This window comes from Oryza sativa, chromosome 12 (genome assembly GCF_034140825.1).
Source record: "Oryza sativa Japonica Group chromosome 12, ASM3414082v1".
Lineage (NCBI taxonomy): Eukaryota > Viridiplantae > Streptophyta > Magnoliopsida > Poales > Poaceae > Oryza > Oryza sativa.
Window position 1 is genome coordinate 5,479,764 of NC_089046.1, and position 20,679 is coordinate 5,500,442.

The following is a 20,679-nucleotide window of genomic DNA, read 5'->3' on the forward strand; positions in this document are numbered from 1 at the left end:
TGGCTATCTATCTGATCCCCACAACGTCAGATCACAAACAGGATTCGTATTTTTACAAGGTGGAACTGCTATTTCATGGAAGTCTTCTAAACAGACTCTGGTAGCCACTTCCACAAATCATTCTGAAATAATTGCATTATATGAGGCATCACGTGAATGTGTATGGCTTCGCAGAATGGTTAACCACATATTAACATCTTGTGGTATTGGTTCACTAGAATCACCTACCATTATCTATGAAGATAATGCCGCTTGTGTTGTTCAGATGGAAACTGGTTATATTAAGAGCAACATCACTAAGCATATTGCTCCCAAATTATTTTATCCTCATGAGCTTCAGCAACATGGAGAGATAAACATCTTGCAAACTAAGTCATGTGATAATCTTGCTGATTTATTCACAAAATCTCTGCCATACTCCACATTCTTTAAATGTGTCGAAGGAATTGGTATGAGACGACTTAAAAATTTACGGGATTCAGGGGGAGTATCTTCCTCTGGAAAATAACCTATTTTCGTCATATTATACTCTTTTTCCTTTGTATGAGTTTTACCCTTTAGGTTTTCTCATCCAAAGTTTTTAACGAGGTAATATCAACATAAGTTATATGTCTTATCATTTGGCTTTTCCCCACTGGGGTTTTTACTAAATGATAACTACAGACATTATACTATTTTTGGATCATACTATGAGCTTTACTCATTAAGATCTCAAAAATAGTCAATAATATATCACGGTTCTCTCCTTATTTTTCCCACTGGGTTTTCGAGGAGTTTTACGTGATGTATTTAATATACTAACTATAAATATTTCTAAGATTATCTTTACATATATCTGGAACAATATGAGCAATGATCACAGGTTGATTCGATCAAGGGGGAGTGTTAAGAAACTACGGGTGATCTCATCCACCCAAGGAAATAGGAACAACGGTTCCTATCTAACGGGTAGAGAAGAGGAGATCGCTCCTCTCTCTCCCTTTGGCGTCCCTCTCGACAACCGACGCGATGTTCCCAAACATCGCGTCCCCTGCGGTTGACACCGCTTCACATTGTACAATGTACTGATCAATGAGAAATCTATCGATTCGCTCTATTTGTGTTCAATTCTCTCTCTCTCGCTCAATCAATTCTATCCACATTCAACAGTTTGCTCGCCGCACCATGCCGCTCGATTCGTTTTAAAAAGAGAAGGGGAAAAAAGAAAACACTAAACCGCAAAAACCGATATTGTGAACTCTGATGTAAACCTATACTCACCATAATAATTCATTGGACTTTCAAATGAGGATACATTGAATATATTAGCTACTCCTACATGTTTGCAATATCTACTTTGGTCTATATGTTCAAAAACAGAAATGTTCATCTCCAAGAAAAAAAACCAAAAAGAAAATCTTAAGGTAGTTAAAAAAGCTAACAACATGTAGAAAAATCTTTGTGTAAAGCAAAGAAACAAACTATTTCTTCAACCCTAAAATGTATCAACATATTACGATACATCCTAGTCCTATTTTATGAAAGGAGTAGTATATTTCTTTCTTTTTCTCTACTATTATAAAAATTGAAGAGGTGTTTGCCAAAAATTTTTGGTACGTTGTCCATCTCGCATTGCGATTCTGATTCTGATTCCTTAGTGCAATTTTGTTCGTCACGAAAACGTTTGCGTTGATCGGGCGTGCACCAATTCGACTATGTTGCAACTTTCATCCCATTCCCCAATGCCTGCCATATTTCGCTTCTCATGGCCCCCAAAAGTGGGAGAAACAATTTATTAGTATACTAGAAAAATACCCGTGCGTTTGCAGTAGGTGAATGCTATTTTAATCTTATTATGTTATATGGTTTAGCTGGGTAAAATTCACTATCGGCCTGTTTGGTTGGAGGAAGTTTTTAGAAGGGATTGGGAATTTAAAGGGATGAGGCTATTAAGTGTTTTGTTTGGTTGGGAGACATGGGAATTTTGGTGGGATGGGGATGGGGAATTGAGGAAGAAACTCCCTCCTTTTCAATACCTGAGTAGGGGCGGGTAATTGGGAGGGAATTTCTCCTTTACTTTGTCTAAGCAAATCTCAGCCATCCATTTTTATTAATGACCTAATCTCCAACTAAACTCCCTATCAATTTCCATCACCTCTACCAAACAAAATATTGGGATTAAAAATCAAATTCCCATATTAATCCCATCATCAATTCCCTTGTGTAAACTACCAATCCCCTTCCATTGAGTTACCAAACAAGCCATATGGGAATTCGCTTACTTTTTTTAAGAAAATCATGAGCTACAATTAGGAGTCCGACTTTCACCTCAAATTAGCATACGGAGTTTTTTAAAAAGAGAAAACTCATATGACTCATTTTATATTTCTAAAAGCAAGCGAGATTAAAATCCTATTCAAACACAGATTTGTATTTCCAAAAGCAAACGATCTTAAAAACTAACTCAAACACGGATGGTATACCAAAATATCTTTAATCTATTATATTATTAAAACAGCTTTGAAAGGAGGCAACACGTTCGCTGTGAAGGGTAGAAATTCCCACATTAATCGGAGAAAAAGAAAAAAAGAAAAAAGAGAGTCCATGTAGAAGTACAATATAAAAATAGCTGAAATTCGAAATTAAAAATAAGCAATATTGGAAGAAGTTTCCATATAAGAACCCAATACGAGATTAATCAAAATTCAAAATAAAGATAAAATAAAATCCAAAATTAGAAAAGGAAAGGAGAGTCCAAGTAGAAATACAATTTAAAAATAGCTAAAATTCCGAATTAAAAATAAAGAATATTGAAATAAGCTTCCATATAAGAACCCAATACGAGATTAATCAAAATTCGAAATAAAAATAAAATAAAATCCAAAATTAGAAAAGGAAATGAGAGTCCAAGTAGGAATACAATTTAAAAATAGCTGAAATTCGGAATTAAAAAATAAGGAATATTAAAATAAGAGTCCATATAAGAACCCAATACGAGATTAATTAAAATTCGGAATAAAAATAAATAAATCCGAAATTAGAAAAAGAAAATAAAATATTAGTTCAAGTAGGAATACAATTTAAATTTAGCTAAAATTCGGAATTAAAAATAAGCAATATTAAAAGAAGAATCCATATAAGAACCCAATACGAGATTAATTAAAATTTAGAATAAAAATAAAATAATATCCAAAATTAGAAAAACTAAAAGAGAGTTAAAGTAGGAATACAATTTTGAAGCAACTGAAATTGAAAATAAAAAATAAGAATATTAAAATAACACAATACGATATTAATTAAAATTTGAAAAATAAATTCTGAAATTAGAAAAAGAAAAATAAGATTTCAATTAGGAATACAATTTATAAATAACTAAAATTTGTGATAAAAATAAAGACTATTGAAAGAAAAGACCATCTAAAACACATGACGAGATAAATTAAGTAACAGGACTATAAAGGAGTAGAGTGGTGGCGGTTGATACGACATATAAAAACTGTTAATAAACCAAATATAATCCTAATGACGATTAAAAGGAGTGACGATAAGCATACCGTGAAGCAAACGAGTAAGGTGGTTGCCGGGACTTCTAGAAAGTAAAAAAATAAACCCCATTGATAATCATATTCAATTTTTAAAATCTCAATGACAATAAAAAGGAGAAGCAGCGGGCGGGTGTATAGGAGTATAGTTGCAGAGCCGCCGATGGTTGACGGGACTTCTAGAAAATAAAAAATGAATTCCAACGATAGCTATGTTCGATTTTTAGAATCACAATGACCATAAAGAGTAGGCGACGGATGGGCCGTAGAAGGAACATAGTGGCATCGTTTGACGAGACTTCTAAAAATTATAAAAAATGAAACCCAACAAGACAATAAACTCTAAAAACTACAAGGTCCAATTTTAAAGGTTCGGAATTCCTAAAAAGTAAAAAAAATGATAATTATGTTCGATTTTAAAATATCAATGACAATAAAGAAGGGAGGCAGCGGGCGAGCCGTAGAGAAGTACAATGGCAAAGTCGCTGATGGTTTGGCGGGACTTTTAGAAAGTAAAAATGAACCCAAACGATAATTATGTTTGATTTTTAAAATCTCAATGACAATAAAGAAAAGAGACAATGAACAGGCCATAGAGGAGTATAATGGCAACGTTTGATGGGACGTATAGAAATTATAAAAACAAAACCCAACGTAACAATAAACTCTAAAAACTATAAGATCCAATTTTTAAAGATTCTAAGGAGAATGATTAGAAATAGTGGTAGATCAAGCAAGCAAATAAAGAAAGAAATAACATAATAGGTAGCAACTGGTGTGACTTTTAAAAACCTATAAAATTAAAAACACGGGGATGATAAGGTTTGGTTTTTCAAAGTCTTAAGACAATGATATAGCTATTTAATAAATTTTAATTAAAATCATACTAAAAATATATGATTTTGTTTGGGTGCTAGCCACGTAATTGCGTGGGCCACCCAGCTAGTTTTTATAATAGTAGAGATTCAACACTATTTCACTATGGTGTATGTTCGTCCGGTTACGACGGGTCATGGGCCTCGACATAAATGGTAGCCCAGCCGTCCACGGGCGCCTCAGCGTACGAAAGAGCACCCACCCGATTGAGCCTCCACCATCGCCACCTCGTCGATAGACAGGGACGAGGCAGCGCAAACCACCTTTTTTATCAGCACGGTACGGGCGATGTAACCTGTTGGCCACCTCCAATGACATGTCAAAGTCGTACGCACCGCTGCCGGATGCCACAGCCGCCGCACACGGTCGTATCTCCATGGCAAGCTAGACAACGTAATTGATGACAGTACTGTTTCGGTGTTTGTGTCCTTCCTTTTACTTGTTGTTTGTGTATCTTCTCCATATTAATTGCATGTTTTGATGTTTGTTTATCTTTTCTATCAGTGAACTATATTTTTTTCTATCAGAGAACTATATTTTTTTAAAAAATATACACTCTCTGTTTTTTAATAGTCTAGCAAAAATACCCGTGCGTTGCAACGGGTGAAAAAATTCTAATGATAATATACGTTTTTCATGAATAGTCATGTCAATGACAATGTTTGTATTTTAATGAGCGGCTTGTTTTTTTTTATAAACGGTGTTTTTTTTGCGTGATTTTCTCAAACCATTCAGAAATGGCGCATTTCTTTCTAAAAGTTTTTTAAGCATTTTTTTGCTTTTTTATTTACAACGAAAACCATATTTTTCTCCCCTTTTTGCTTTTCTTTTCTCATGTGTTTTTTGCCTTTTTTTACAATTATTTTCCCACGCGTTTTTTTGCTTGTTTTTTCTTCAAATGTTCTTTTTTTTCTTTTTTCCAATGCAGGAGAATATATGACGAATAAAAGCCATGTAGTAGGTGGCAAAAAATTGATGGATCCTATCCGACTCAAGCGTCCATCGATTTAACGTTTTTTCTGACAGTTTTCTTAGAGCGATTTTTTTAATAGAAGCTGTTTTTTTCTTGCGCCGTTTTCTAAAACCATTTTTTAAGAAACGGAGCGTTTTTCTACCAGTTTTTTTTCCTCGCATGTCTTTTTTTTAAAAAAATTACCGACGATGGAAATATTTTTTCTCGTGTGTTTTTTTATTTTTTTTATGGAAGATGGAAAACCTTTTTAGCGTGTTTTTTTCGCTTTTTTCTGACTTTTTTCTCACGCGTTTTTTTAATCGTTTTTATTTTCTCGTGTATTTTCTCTTTTTAAATAGTTAGATTATATTAGAGATAGAGAAGAGATATCTATTGATTAGAAATCAGACTTTGTTTCGTTGTTTCCATTTTTTTCTCGTGTACATTTTTTATTTTGTATGAACCAACTTTTTATTTTTTACGAACCATTTTTTTCGCCACTTTCTTAGGGATCGGATGAACTTTTTTAAGATGTTTTTTCAGTTTTTTTCGCCTTTATAGGAATCAGACTTTTTTTTTCCCGTTTTTAAAGGAATCGAATCTAGTGTATTTTTCACCACTTTTTTTTTGCCTTCTATAGGAATCAGATTTTTTTTCCGTTCGGATCTAAGAGGAGTGGTGGCTGGTATCTCGGACTCAAAAGGAGTGGCACCTTTTAGTTTTCGGGGGAATCGGATCTATAGTCGGACTTTTTTTCGTTTCTGAGAGGGAATCGGATAGGAGTCGGACTTTTTTTTTTAATTTTTTCGCTAATTTTTTTTGTTTTGACGGACGAAGGATTAATTTTTTTTTTTTGCATCAGACAGTTACGGTTTTTCTCGCTCGTCTGGTTTTTTACGACGGTTTTTTTGGCGCCCTTCTTTTTCACGGAATCGGATTTTTTTTTGCCTTTTTTATCGGACAGTTACGGTTTTTTCGCCCGGTTTTTTTGACCGGTTTTTTGACGAATGATGGAAGCATCTCTTATTTTCAAAGTAGTAGAGATAGAGATAATGCCGTTAACTTTTGAACACATATTTGACAATTTATCTTATTAAAAAATTTTACGCAAATGCGTAATATATAAATTTTGCTTAAAGTATCTTGAGTGATAAAAAATCTCACACCAAAATATATTATAGTTACATAACTTTTTTAATAAGACGAATGGCTAAATGTGTGATAAAAAGTTAATGGTATCATTTATTAAAAATGACGAGGTAGTATCAATGACGATGTGGTAAGGCAGCGAAGACGGCGGACGTCCCGGTGTGCTCTGTGTAGAGCTCGGCGAGACCGTTCGGCCACTTCATGCCATCCAAGCAGTATCGCCGTCGTTGCTGTGATCACCTCTGCACACGCAAGAAAGCAACGTGATGACACTGATGAGATTAATTAGTAGTAATCAAGATGAGCTCTGAGCTAACTATCTTACGTTCACGACGAACTGGACGGTGCCAAAGACGTGCGGCAAAAAGGTGTTGACCTCGCAACATGGTTTCTCTTATCGTTTTTGGCACAGTTACCACACATCCACGGTAAGATCGGCATGGTAACCACGAGACATTTTGTGGTTTTAAAAAATAAAAAGGTTACCACGCATGGTAACCACGATAACCGTATGATTTTATAAACCCTACCTTACAAACAGTGAGGTTCCCAATGAGGAGACGAAGCCTGTGTTCGGAAATCGGAAGGAGAGGTAGGGACCTCGTGAACGGAAATCAAGATTACTTATTAACACATGATTACTCCCTCCGTCCCATTTTACATATAGTAGTGGGTTTTTTATCCAACATTTGACCATCCGTCTTATTTAAAAAAAATATAAAAAATAAAAAAATAAGTTTATGTTTTATCATCTAATAGCAATAAAAATACTAATTATAAAAAAGTTCAAATAAGACAGACAATCAGACGTTACACATAAAAGCTAGCAACTGCACCTACAGTAGGATGGAGGGAGTATTAGTTAAACAATTTAGAAAAATAGATTAATATGAGTTTTTTCTACAACAACTTTCTTATAAAACTTTTGCAAAAAAAAAAAAGAAAAAAACTGTTTAGTAGTTCAGAAACTCTAGGAAGTGAAGGTTGAAATCCTTTACTTGCGATCATAGCCAAAGTAGTCGTTTATCGGTTGCAATGTACGGACATGTTGCTAGTATATATAAAAAGAGAAAATACACTTGTTGAATCAGAGCCATGCACTTGCCCAGAAGAAAGGGTTGTGCTGCTACACAGCATAGGACGATTGTCAAGTCTTCGGCAGTTCATATGTTGATGCCCATCTCCCAAGGTGACTTCATATTCATGGTACTAGTTCATCATACTTGGGCCATGTGCCAGGAAATCAATGTCCTGCCTACAAAATGCCAAGCATGTCACAGCCTTGGCAAAAGGCAATGTACTCCAGGTATTCCAATAGGCAATCAAAATCAGGTCACACCCTCCTCTCACACATCAGCTTGTGCAAAGATAGTACTGTAGTAGTAGTGCAGTTGAATGGTACTAGTACTCTACTCTTCTGTTTAAAGTGAGTAGAGTATTAATTTCACACCCTCACTTCTGCCACATTAATTGTTAATCATCTAAAAATCAACTGCATTTCTCAACAAATTATGTAAGTTTCTATCTTAGCATTATTGCTTCAGTAGATAGGAATCTCAAATGGCACCACTCATCAGTCACCCACTGAAGATGATATCTCAATTATGAATTAAAAAGAAACACAACGATAATCTATGAAAAATAGCCAAGAATTATAATTCGCCTGCATATCCATCTCACCCACCGTCCATAAAAAAAACAACAAAGAAAAAGCTGCATTTGAAAAAAAAAAGAAACTATATATAATAACAATATCTCCACGGTCCGATCCGAACCGTCCGTTCTCGATCCGACGGCTCACACGCATCGCGCCACCGCCTCCATTGGTGCATGATCCCAAAGGTGCACTCATCATCCTACTTATCCTTGATCATCACAAAAGACATGTGAATTCAAGAAGACGATGACGGCAGCAATGGTGGTGTCATATGTGAAGAAGAAGATGAAGAAGATGAAGAAGACGACGATGGCAATGGTGTCATCACGGTGTCCATGTGCGCGGCGAAGGCGAAGGCGAAGCTCATCTCTCATCAAGGGCAGAACGGCGTGCCGTCCTTGTCGCGGTGGCTGGGGATGACGAAGCGGCGGATGCGCCCCACCTGCTCGACGAGGTAGCCGTCGCAGAGGAACGCCTTGGAGAAGGTGTCCTCGACGTGGCGGTCGACGTCGTGGACGAACACCTCGGTGGCGCCCGCCCCGGGCGTCCTGGCGCGCGCCGCCATGCCCGCGGTGTAGATCGCCCCCATCCTCCCCGGCGACTCCGGCGTCCACCCCGTCGGCGCGTCCACCATGATGAGGTCCCACTCCACCTCGTGGAACACCGGCGGGAGCCCGCGGAGGGCGAGGCGGCACGACGCGGCGGCGGCGGCGGCGAGGTCCGGCTGGGACGTGCAGGCCGGCTCGTGGCGGAGGGCGATGAGCTCATCGGCGTCGGTGACGCGGGTGTCGTAGGCGACGTGGTAGGACTCGAGCCCCGGGTGGCCCGCCTTGACGGAGGCGATCCAGGACGCGTCCTCCTCGAGGAACACGGTGCGGCCGCCGTGGTTGAGCGCCGCCCACATGGCGCTGTCGAGGCCCAGGCCGAACACCAGGAAGTTGCACGGCGCCCGCAGCTGCAGCACCCGCAGCGACACCCCGATCTCCGCCGCCGTCTGCTGCGGCGTCACGTTCGCCGTCGCGTAGTGCACCATCGCCTGCGCCACCGCCGCCGGGAGCTTCCCGCAGCCCGCCTCCGCCGCCTCCCTCGCCGCCGTCGCCGTCGCCGACGACGTCGTGAACGACAGCGTCCTGACGGCGAACAGCAGCAGCAGCGCGGCGAGGCAGCCGACGAGGAGGAGGCGGAGGCCGCCGAAGCTCTGGAGCTTGGCCTTCATGGAGACGAAGTGGATCGCCTTGCGAACATGCATGGGGCTCGACATGGCGACCAAATCAAGGTCTCACACCTTTCTTGGCCCTCCTCGATCGAGTTCTTGAATGAAGCTAAAATTCTTCAAATTTATGGGTTCTTTTTCTCTTTTTACTTGGTGATGATGCTTGAAGGAGAGGCAAAGGAAGATATGGGGATGGGGGTTGAAGATGACGACGATGAAGATGGGGTTTGGTGATGAGGACAAGAGACCAATAGATTTGGTGTTAAGTTGGAATTCTAGATAGATTTTATGAATGGTTGGATGGATGGGTTCTCTTCCTCTGCTTTGTGGGCCCCATTTTTTTAGCTTAAATTAATTAATATACTCTATAATTGTTAGTAGTAACTACTAATAACAGATTAACAGATTGATTAATTGCAGACATTATGGATGTCAGAGATTAATTAGTTTTTGGTGGGGGTTATTGGATTGGGATTTTTGTTAATTGCGGTATCTATTAATTGTTGGAGATAGAGATATATCGAGAGTTATATCAGATGGATGTGGTGGATGATGGGTGCAAGTACTGGAGAGATGATGTTGCTCTGTTTTAAATGATGCGAATGCAATGTCCTATCTTGTAGATATGTTGGGTGTCGGCTTGGAATTTTCATTCCTAATTTTTCAGATATATAATAACTAAGAAGATAATATCGAAGCAATTCTGCCTAATGGTTAATTACACCGTTATTCGTTTCCTAGTTTTTTAACGGATATTAAACCCAACATTTACTTCAATTAAAGCTAACCACTTGCACATCATGAAAAATCGAATTTACAAAAAAATTGGCAAGGTTGATCCACTACAAAATCAATCATGAATTTTGTGTTTGCATGGATTTTGTGTCGCCAGAATATAGGGACACTGTTTTCTTGTGCCTTCTGTTGCTGAAAAAGATTTGAGAGGTTACCGGTTACCCCAATGAATGCGATTAACCAACTAATTGAGCTTGCAAAGAAAGCAAAGCTAATCACTCGAGTGGGTTTAATGCTAACCCAATATGTCCAGCATCACAGCCTGTTCCTTTTTCAGTTCATGGAATGTTTCATTAATTGATGATTAAGTGTAGTACTGTGCTTGCTAATGATAACACCAGTTGAACGACATGAACACAAAATTATTCCATGAAGGAAAACAATGGAAGATTATTTGAGGTAAATGATTTCAGGAAAAAAAAGTAATGACTAATGCTAATTACAGGGCTGCAGAGTCTGGTGAGATCTGGTCTTTATCATGACGATGCAGGAATTAATCTAATTGAAAAGTGATTAGACATTTTAGCAAGGCCTACCAAACCAAGTGGTTGGGACTTTATGTGGTGTTAGTGTTTACTGAACACTTGATAAGATTAAGATTGGATGTTACATTGGTGTAAAGGAGTGAACTGAAAGGAAAGGACAATCATTTTGGTTAGAGTGGTTGGGAAACAAAGTAGATCTATCGTGGCATGTTCCAAAAGTGCATCCTTTAATTCTTTTTCCCCGCGAAAAAAAGTAGATTTTTTTCAGAGCTAGGCCAACTTTGTACGCCTCAGGTTCATGCAGAAAATGATTTACGGTAGGCAACAGAAACTAGATAGATTCACACACTTTTTTTTTTCAAAAATGTTGTTGATTTATTAGCACATTACTCTTAAATAAATTGCTAATTTGCATGTACAAGCGAAAATATCGAAATATTTTGTAAAAAAACATAGAAAATTCTACAGTTTTTTCCCTTGCATAATTATTGTCACTTCCTAAAAACACTATGGCATCACTGCAAGCGTAGCAAACTCACAGAAATTTTGCAGATTTTTACAAAAATTAAAAAGAACAGTTTGATTCCTGCGGTGATGGGTAATTTTTTTTTAGTATGTTGTAAAGAAGGCTCATATTTCTAATACAACGCTACAAAGTTTTTCATTTTTCACAAAATATCAAAGTTTGTTCATTTTGCATGAGACATTATATTTACTACCCCGTTCCAAAATATAAGGAATTTTGAGTGGATGTGGCGCATCAATCTAGATAAGCCTATCTAGATTCTAGTACTAGGATATGCATCCCATCCACTCAAAATCTTATAGTATTTGGGAACTAAGTGAGTAGATGATCTTGCAAAGCTGATCTTCCAACCCGCACATTAACTTATGTTAGGGATGAATATGGCCCCCAGATCTCTTGGTCTTGTCATCAAACACGTAACGTAATTTTTGTGTTATCATCAGATAATATATAACACTTCATCACCTCCGATTTTCTCTTTTTTTTATTAAAAAAAACAAAATTTGGCTACCATATGATTGTGACACGCAATTTTTTTATTGTTTTGACTCCTTGTGTGGGTATGGGAGACACGGAATACGCAATATCCCAGTAAATTCACGTTGGAGTTTACACGAGCACGTCCTATGCCGTGTTTACATTCAAAATCTTTTCGTCAAACTTTTAACTTTTCTGTCACATCAAATATTTGGACACATACATAGAGTATTAAATGTGGATGAAAAAAAAACCAACTGCACAATTTGCATGTAAATTACGAGACAAATCTTTTAAGCCTAATTACGTCATGATTTGACAATGTTATGCTATAATAAACACTTGCTAATGACGAATTAATTAGACTTAATAAATTCAACTTGCAGTTTACGAACGGAATCTGTAATTTACTTTGTTATTAGTCTACGTTTAATACTTCAAATATGTGTCCGTATACTTTAAAAAAATTAGCACACAAACTAAACAAAACCCTAGTTGTAATCAGTGTCGGAGCCGGAAAAGCTTCGTCACGTATAGAGATGAGCTAATAGGAGCTTAAATATTTTCACAAATAACATAGTATTTTTCAAGATTATAATTAGAATTATGTATCTAGGCACAGGGCACAAACCTTAGCTGCCCAATGTATCGTAATGATTGCAAACACGCAACGTAGTTAGATTTGTGTGCGCTCTAGAAATTTGCTGGTTCAGCTGACTCTGATAAAGATAATTATTCTTTTAAAACAAACTTACTATCCAAAAATTTTTCCACATTCCAAATGGGCCCTGAACTTGGGCACTAGGCTAGCCTGAAATTAACCCCAGATCATTCTTGTACTTGGAGAGCTACTCAGTGTTGATCACTTTTCATGATCATTCCTGGGCCAGCAAAGTACAGCACAAGCACAATGATTTTCCCCTGTTCTACTTAATCCAGGCTACAGATGTGCACTCTGGCCTCGTACCTCTCCAGCAGATAGAACAGTGCTAATTCACGCTCTAATTACTCTACCTTATCACGAGTTTACCTAACGCATTTGCTATTGTTACACTGTGTGATTGGTCATGATCATGCCCTTTTGTATGCAATTGTGCATAATTGCATATGCATTATTGTCTGTGTGTGTTTTTTGTTTGTACCGTGTCGTCGTCCATTAATCTACAGTTATATCACCGGCCGACGAATTGAGGTGAGGTCACGTGGTGGTTAATTAGCTCAACTAATGCGACCACTTTTGCGACCACGGGCACAGTAGTACAGTAGCCGTATTCGCATCAATACAGTAGCGTCTGTTCCATCCGTTTCAAAATATAATTATTTATAAGATTTAGATATTATATACAATGTAAATATTTTTAAACACAGATTCTAATGCACAAAATTCATATATTTTTTAGCCAATTATGTATTTAGGATGAGAATATAAGCAATTTAAAATTTAGCCACCAAGATATTAAAAGTACGTACATAACTTAAAAATATTTATATTCCGAAACAGATGAAGTAGTAAGTAGTAGTATTTTTAGTAAGTAATAGTATTTTTATTTTTAAAAAATAAGGGTAAAAGTTTTGTCTCGTATATATAAATAGAGCATGAACACAAGACAAGCTAATCTACATCTCCCAAAACAATGAACTTCCTAATTAAGCTTAGCCGCTCCCGCTTTTCACCCAAGCCGTTGCTTCTTCCTTTATCTCAGCAATGATTGTAGTGGGCGTGCTAGCTATGTAACGGAATACACTAGCATTACGCTCACACCAAATTAAGCTCCCAAGTGACGAACATGATCAATGATTTTAGAGCCGTTTTTAGGTTAGGCAGTGTGTATAGCAGGCGGAAGCGGAACCACCGCTCCTCAACTGAGGCGTACTCCCTCCGTACTCGTAAAGGAAGTCGTTTTGGACAGCGACACGGTGTCCAAAACATAACTTTAACTTCTTGTTTCTATAAAAATATCTATCTATCTTCTATTATTATTATATACTAAAAGTCCATTAAACTTCCTACAAACGCTCTCATACCGCCACATGGCGCTCTAAAAACGCTCTCAAGCTGACATGTGGCGTTAATAAAATCCATCCCTTAATTTTCATTTAACTCGGTGGGCCCTATATTCCAAGCCGTTGATTTGGTTGAGTTTAAAACAAACCAGCGAGCTGTGCGTGAACCAAGCGCCTCCGGAACCGCTATGACCCGGATTCCCGTGCGGGCAGGGTGATCGATCAACATGTTGATCTCGGATCGATCGATCGATCAACCTGTACAGTGGACACCCTTCTCCTGCTCGTCCTAGCCTCCTTGCAAGACATGTGGAAGCCCTAATGATTAAATCACTATTCGCTTTTGATATTCACACTCCTATGCATATGTACATGTGATCTTTGCATGTATACTATACGCTGATTAGTTTGCTTGCCGAATAGTAATAAATCCAACCCATCTCTAACCTCTGCTTCACTCCCCTTTTCTCTCTTCTTTGTACGTATAGCAGTTTGAGATAAAATTTTATGATAATAAATTTCAAACAGCCATAACTTCTAAATTATATGTTTGATTTTTATCTAGGGGTCATATCCGATGAAAACCATCAAATAAGTGAAAACCTATGAAAACCATATTTAAAAGTTTTGTAAATTCATGAAAAAATTACTAGAGATAGGTATAGGCATGAAATACATTCATACCAAATGTCATGTTCAAACTCAACTTCATTTGAGAGAAACAAAAAAGACAAATTTCGGGTGAATAGTGTTATGCTACTATTCAGCTCAAATTTGTCTTTTTTGTTTCTCTCAAATGAAGTTGAGTTTGAACATGAGATTTGGTATGAATGTATTTCATGCCTATACCTATCTCTAGTAATTTTTTCATGAATTTACAAAACTTTTAGATGCGGTTTTCACGGGTTTTCACTTATTTGATGGTTTTCACTGGATATTCCCCCTTTTATCTATTCATCATCTATCTATTATATACTAAAAGTCCATTAAACTTCTTACAAACACTCTTAAGCCGTCACGTGGACTCCTACCAACGCTCCTAAACTGCCACATGGTGCTCTAATAATTTAAAGAAAATTCTAAGAAAAATATCTAACCATCAATTTTCAATTTTCATTTAAAGCGGTGGACCCAATGCATGTACGTGGACAATTACATCTGGTAGCTGCAACGTTTATTTATTTGATTGCTTGATTTATCATCGACATTAGGCAGGATAATTATATATGGCCTCGGTGTGCTCGATTGATGCATGCATCCAGTTCCTGATTATTTTTTCTAAATACACGATATACATGTACACCATAATTTATCATCATAAATTATTAGATCTATTTCTCATGGAGACTGATTTAGTTGTGAACGTGCAAGAGCTAGGGATTTACAATAGGAGTGATCTTGGTGCTATAAATAAACAATTATTTTAGACGATCTACAAATTTAATTTAAGATACACTTGAGCAGCTTTAGTTTTTTTTAATCAAATCAACAATTTGCTTTACTATTATATCATATTATATCTTACGGGTCCTCCTCATACATATATTATACAACCATGTATTTATGATACATCGCATGCCAAAAATAATTATTACACAATTATATTTAACCATCCAATCGCATTCATAATAGGCTATGTGGAGCCTCGCACACACTCTAAATGAAATGCTCACAGATGGATTGTCTCTCAAACTATGCAATCATATTACAAACCCATGAATGTAGTGTAGCCTCATGTTGTACCCAATACATCTGTCAATAAATAATGGGCGGCCAAGCTAACATCAGTAATCCAAATTAAAAACAAAAAAGCACCTTGCTTACTTTACATTTAATTTGGTAGGCATGTTTTCTAAACAAAATAAGTATACCTATTATTTAGATGATGAAGATGATTATAAATAATTGCTTATAGAAATTATTTGAATATGATATGGTATAAAGGTAACTAATAGGTTAAAATTATATAAGAAATACTAACAAAAAAATGTGAATATGTCGTACTTTTAAAGTGTGGTAGATTTTCTCCGGTGATATTCTATCCTTATATGCTTCTCAAACCCAACCTACGATACATGCCTGCACATTCGTGTTGACTTGTATAAAACAAAACAGAAAATAGAAAAATAAATGCCAATATGAACTACATTAATTGAACTAATTGGTGAAAATCTTATAACTTATTTTGCTTCATTCTTTTGTCTTAGATATTAATGATTTTTCTTGAATCGCATCAATTTTTTAATTAAGTGCTTAGATTTTTTTTTTCTCTATCGTACGCCACAATATTATGAATTTCTCTGCATATGATTGCAAATATAAGCAACATACTAAGGTTACAGTACATAATCGGTTTAGAAGTTATATTTCTTACTATTAAATTTAATTTTTAAGGGTCAAGTTGATTAGGTTTTTTCTTTTTAAGAAATACAATAGATCACAGATATCATAGGGAAATGAGACCTAGGATACATGTATATCATCTCTGTCCTATTCATATGTAAGTAATAATTAAACTGCATCAATATAAACCAAATAAAAGAATCGCTAGCTAGATGGTACAAATAAAACACTTTTGATAGCAATTAAAGTATTTTTAAGATTTGATAGAAAAAAGTTATCCCCTAAAGAAACACCTACCTTTTAAATTACATTTAATTTGTAGATATGTTTTCTAAATATACTAAATTTCTCTTATTTTAGATGATGAAGAAGATTATAGAAAATTGCTTAAAGGTCGATTAAATATTATATGGCATAAAGCTAACAAATAGGTTAAAAATTTATCTAAGCAATGCATCCTATGATACATGCCCGCGCGAATGCGCGGGCTACCTTCCTAGTTTATTAAAAAGTGATATATGTATACTTTTATGAAAGTATTTTTCAAGACAAATCTATTCATATAATTTTTATATCTTTAAACTTAATAACTTGAGAGTTATTCATAATTTATATTCCCAAGATTTGACTTAAACATTGTCCTAAACGACTTCCTTCACGAGTATGGAGGGAGTATGCGTTTGTGTTCGGCACTCACTTTTCCCAACCCCTCCTCCTCTTTTTCAGCACGCACGTTTTTCAAACGGCTAAACGGTGCGTTTTTTATTAAAAAGTTACATACGAAAGTTTCTTAAAAAAATCAAATTAATCTATTTTTTTAAAAAAATTAACTAATACTTAATTAATCACGCGCTAATGAATCGCTCTGTTTCCGCGCATACTATTCCGGTTGGGAACGTGGACCAGCGAACACACCCAACTTGCGAACGAAGATCGAGACCGGTCTACCGTTGTATTTCCGGCCGAAATCCTCCTAGAGAGTTTGTAGTGCGCAAGGAGATGTATCATCATTTCTTGGGTGGTGTAGCACAAGTGATAGATCTGCTCGTTTGCACGTCGTCGTCTTTGGAATTAAATTTGAAAATATACTGTTTATCTAATTTTTTTCAGGAATATTCGGGATGAAAATTTTTTTTACAAATATACCATCGATCTCGCGCAATCGTTGTGCGAAAATGACGTGGACATGATGTCACCAGCGGTATCGCGCAATGAAAACGCGAGACCGTGCGATATCGCGCGGTAGCGGCGCGAGACCGCACGGTCTCGCGGAAGCAAAGAGCGAGTCCGCTCGGTATCGCTGGTTGAAGCAGCGACACCGGCATGGCTGTCCCGGCCGTCAATGGTTAATTACCTAATTAACTATTAACTAATAATAATTAGTGATTAATTATCTTGATTAGCGATTAATTAATTATTAATTAATCGCTAATTAGGATAAATAATCACTAATTATCTGGCATGTCAGTGCGGTATCGCTCTTTCAATCAGCGAGACTGTTCGGTCTCGCTCTTTGGTTCCGCGAGACTATGCGGTCTCGCGCTGTCGTCGTGCGAGACCGTGCGCTCTCGCGCTTTCACCGTGCGATACCGTCCGTGACATCACGTCCGCGTCATTTTCGCGCAACGATTACGCGAGATCGACGGTATATTTCTGTAAAAAAATTTACATTCCGACTATTCTAAAAATATAATTGGATGAACAGTGTATTTTTAAATTTAATTCCTCGTCTTTGTATCCTACTCCCTCCGTCCCATAAAAAATAAATATAGGACTGGATGTAATATATTCTAGTACGATAAATTTGATAATGTATATCTAGATTCATAGTACTAAGATGTGTCACATTCAACACTAGGTTGGTTTTTTATGGGACGGATGGAGTACATATCATTCGGACTCTGTTCTAGATAACTGATCACCAACCGAAAGAATTTGAATTTGTAAGCAGCAGTAAATTAACTGGTCGTAGCTTAAATGATTGGTCTCTGAATCTGAATGCCTGGACGATATCCGATCTGAGGGTAGCGGTTGCTACTACCAAATTCGGCAGCCGTGACAGCTCCGGCGGCGTCACATGCCATCATCACCAACTCCGGCGAGATAGCGGTCGTAGCTAGGAGTAGCTAGCAACAACCATAATGGATCGGACGACGCGTGTGTGTACGGCTCTGCCCTGCTTAAGCTAATCTTGTGCTTCATCGGCAAGAATCTCGATCAGCTCCTGCTGTCTGGGGTGCATTTGCTGCCTGCTGCGGTTGGTAAGCTGTTCTACCTTTTTCCTTTTCTTTTCTTCTTTTCTTTAATATAAGATTACGTATTTCTATTTTTTTTCTTTTGAATAGAAAAGTATAGTGCAGACACAAACGTTTTCACATATACGTGTACGTTTCCTCGATAAATTAACGTACAATATTTCTATTTTTTTAAAGTTACGTAAAAAAGAAAAGGTGAGTGCACCCTCTCACAAGCACGCCACACCAAGCTCACAAGTTCACCTGCTAAATAATTACTGCATATGACGCCGTTGACTTTTTATTCAATGTTTGACCATTCGTCTTATTTAAAAAAATTATGTAATTATCATTTATTTTATTGTGACTTGATTCATCATCAAATATTCTTTAAGCATGATATAAATATTTTCATATTTACACAAAAAATTTGAATAAAATAAATGGTCAAACGTTGGTTAAAAAGTCAACGGCGTCATACATTAAAATACGGAGGGAGTACGTCACAGTGGACTTTACATTAGACCCTTTATTAATTTACTGAAGTTCAATTCATGTCAGAACCTTTTTGATAGATATTTTCGCTTTGGGCACCATTTTAATTTCTTTATCTTCGATTTGCATGATTTCTTTTCCACAACACTGTATCATCTCCGTCTAGACAGAGAACATCGTCGTATATTGGTAGAAACATGATGTAGATACTCTAAATTAACTTACCTGACATGTACAGTTACTAATAGGGACAATTACAAATTTACCACTAGTTTGAATCATTATTACAAAATTGCCATTAGAAAATTACAAAAATGCCACTGAAACTATCATTCGAGTGGCATCCTTGTAATATTAAAAAATCAGTGGCAAATTTACAAATGCCCCCTACTAATATGTTGGCCTGTGGGTAGTGGGGCTCACGTATCAGTGACCACATCCCTCCGTCTGTATGTCAAAGCCTCGAAGGATCTCAATCTAGTGGAGAGACAAGAGGAGCATGGCTAGTGCATAGATCATAGTGGCATATCGAGACTAGATTTGTATATACCAATAAAATTAAAAGGTGGTTCAGGCGAAACAACAAAAATAAGAGAAGGGGCCTGGAATAAATATATACGCTTAGAATACAAAATAAAACTTCGCTAACAAGCGTCCTAAGCTGTAAATGTAATATACTCATCTCAAGATATATATGTTGAATAGGAGGTCATGAATAAACCTGTGTAACTATTAAAATTCTTTTAAAAGCATAGCTTGCATAATTATATATGAGTACAAAATATATGGAATAATTACATGTGCCCCACCGATGGTTCTACAAAAGTATTTTTGTTTATGTTTCTTCCTTTTTCGTTTGACGTGTGTTCACAGATCCAAACAAGCACTTGGATTCCTTATGATTAAAGGCTAGCTGATGCAACCACAACCACTTAGTAACCCTTTTTATAGTGATTACAGAGGTGCGATCGATCGATCGATCGATTTGGTATGCCTCTTACGAGAAAAAGTTTATGCTTGGTAATGTAACAAAAAGTATATTAAGGCTTTGTAGGACGATCAGTAAGCGAAGGATAAGTTAAAAGATACTGTGAGCTAGTTGACATCAATCTCGATCTATATATAATCTTTAATTTGCTCTTCTTTTTAGGTCGGTACTCGCGGTACATACACGTTACACATAATGTTTAACCTGTTTTTATTGGAGCAAGATATTAATCAGTTTTGCTAATTTTTATACTACCTCTATCTTTTTAAATATTTGTTGCTCTATGTTTATTCTAAGTAAAACTTGCTTATATATCTTTGACCATTATCCGTGTAGATTTACAACATGTGATCAATTATATATTTTAAAAGCATTTCTAATGTCAAATCTAGAAATATAAATCTTACGATGTTAAACTAGATGAATGTATAGAAATAGAATGGTTGAAGATTAAAATATTTGACTTGGAATAAGCTACTAATTTGAAATAGAAAGTAAAAAATGCATCTGGCTAGGGCAATTTGGTATACATTATAGATTTCTCATTTGTTTCACTTTGAATCTTCTCTCCACATGCATTGCATGATGATTTTAGATTGCTCTAGAAGGTTAGGTATATACATACGTTTGGTTCATATCCATCGACTCAAAACAACATGTGTTGCCAAGTCTTTTATGGCGATCGAGTACGCCGATAAGATTAGGCAAAAAAACAAAGTTTAATTAGGCAAAAGCTAGCCTACCTTTCTTGCCGTTATGAAGTAGTTATGGAAATGACAAAAAATAGATCACAAGCTAGCTTGATTGGACGCTTAACCGGTACAACGTCCACGCTACGCACGTATAATCTATCGTCGTATGTGACGGGTTGATCACTTCTGAAGTTGAATGTACAACGACCGTACGTATCATTGCACGTCCACGCATACACTCTCTTCGTCCAAAAATATATACTTCTTCTGTT

At 36.8% G+C, this 20,679-nt stretch overlaps 1 protein-coding gene across 1 annotated transcript; it reads right to left on the reverse strand.

Annotated features, from left to right (window-relative positions):
* Positions 1–8,075: 8,075 nt before the first annotated feature.
* LOC4351745 (glucuronoxylan 4-O-methyltransferase 1) lies at positions 8,076–9,626 on the reverse strand. Its single transcript, XM_015762700.2, has one exon. The coding sequence runs from the start codon at positions 9,414–9,416 to the stop codon at positions 8,529–8,531; it is 888 nt and encodes a 295-aa protein (XP_015618186.1). The 5' UTR covers positions 9,417–9,626; the 3' UTR covers positions 8,076–8,528.
* Positions 9,627–20,679: the final 11,053 nt, after the last annotated feature.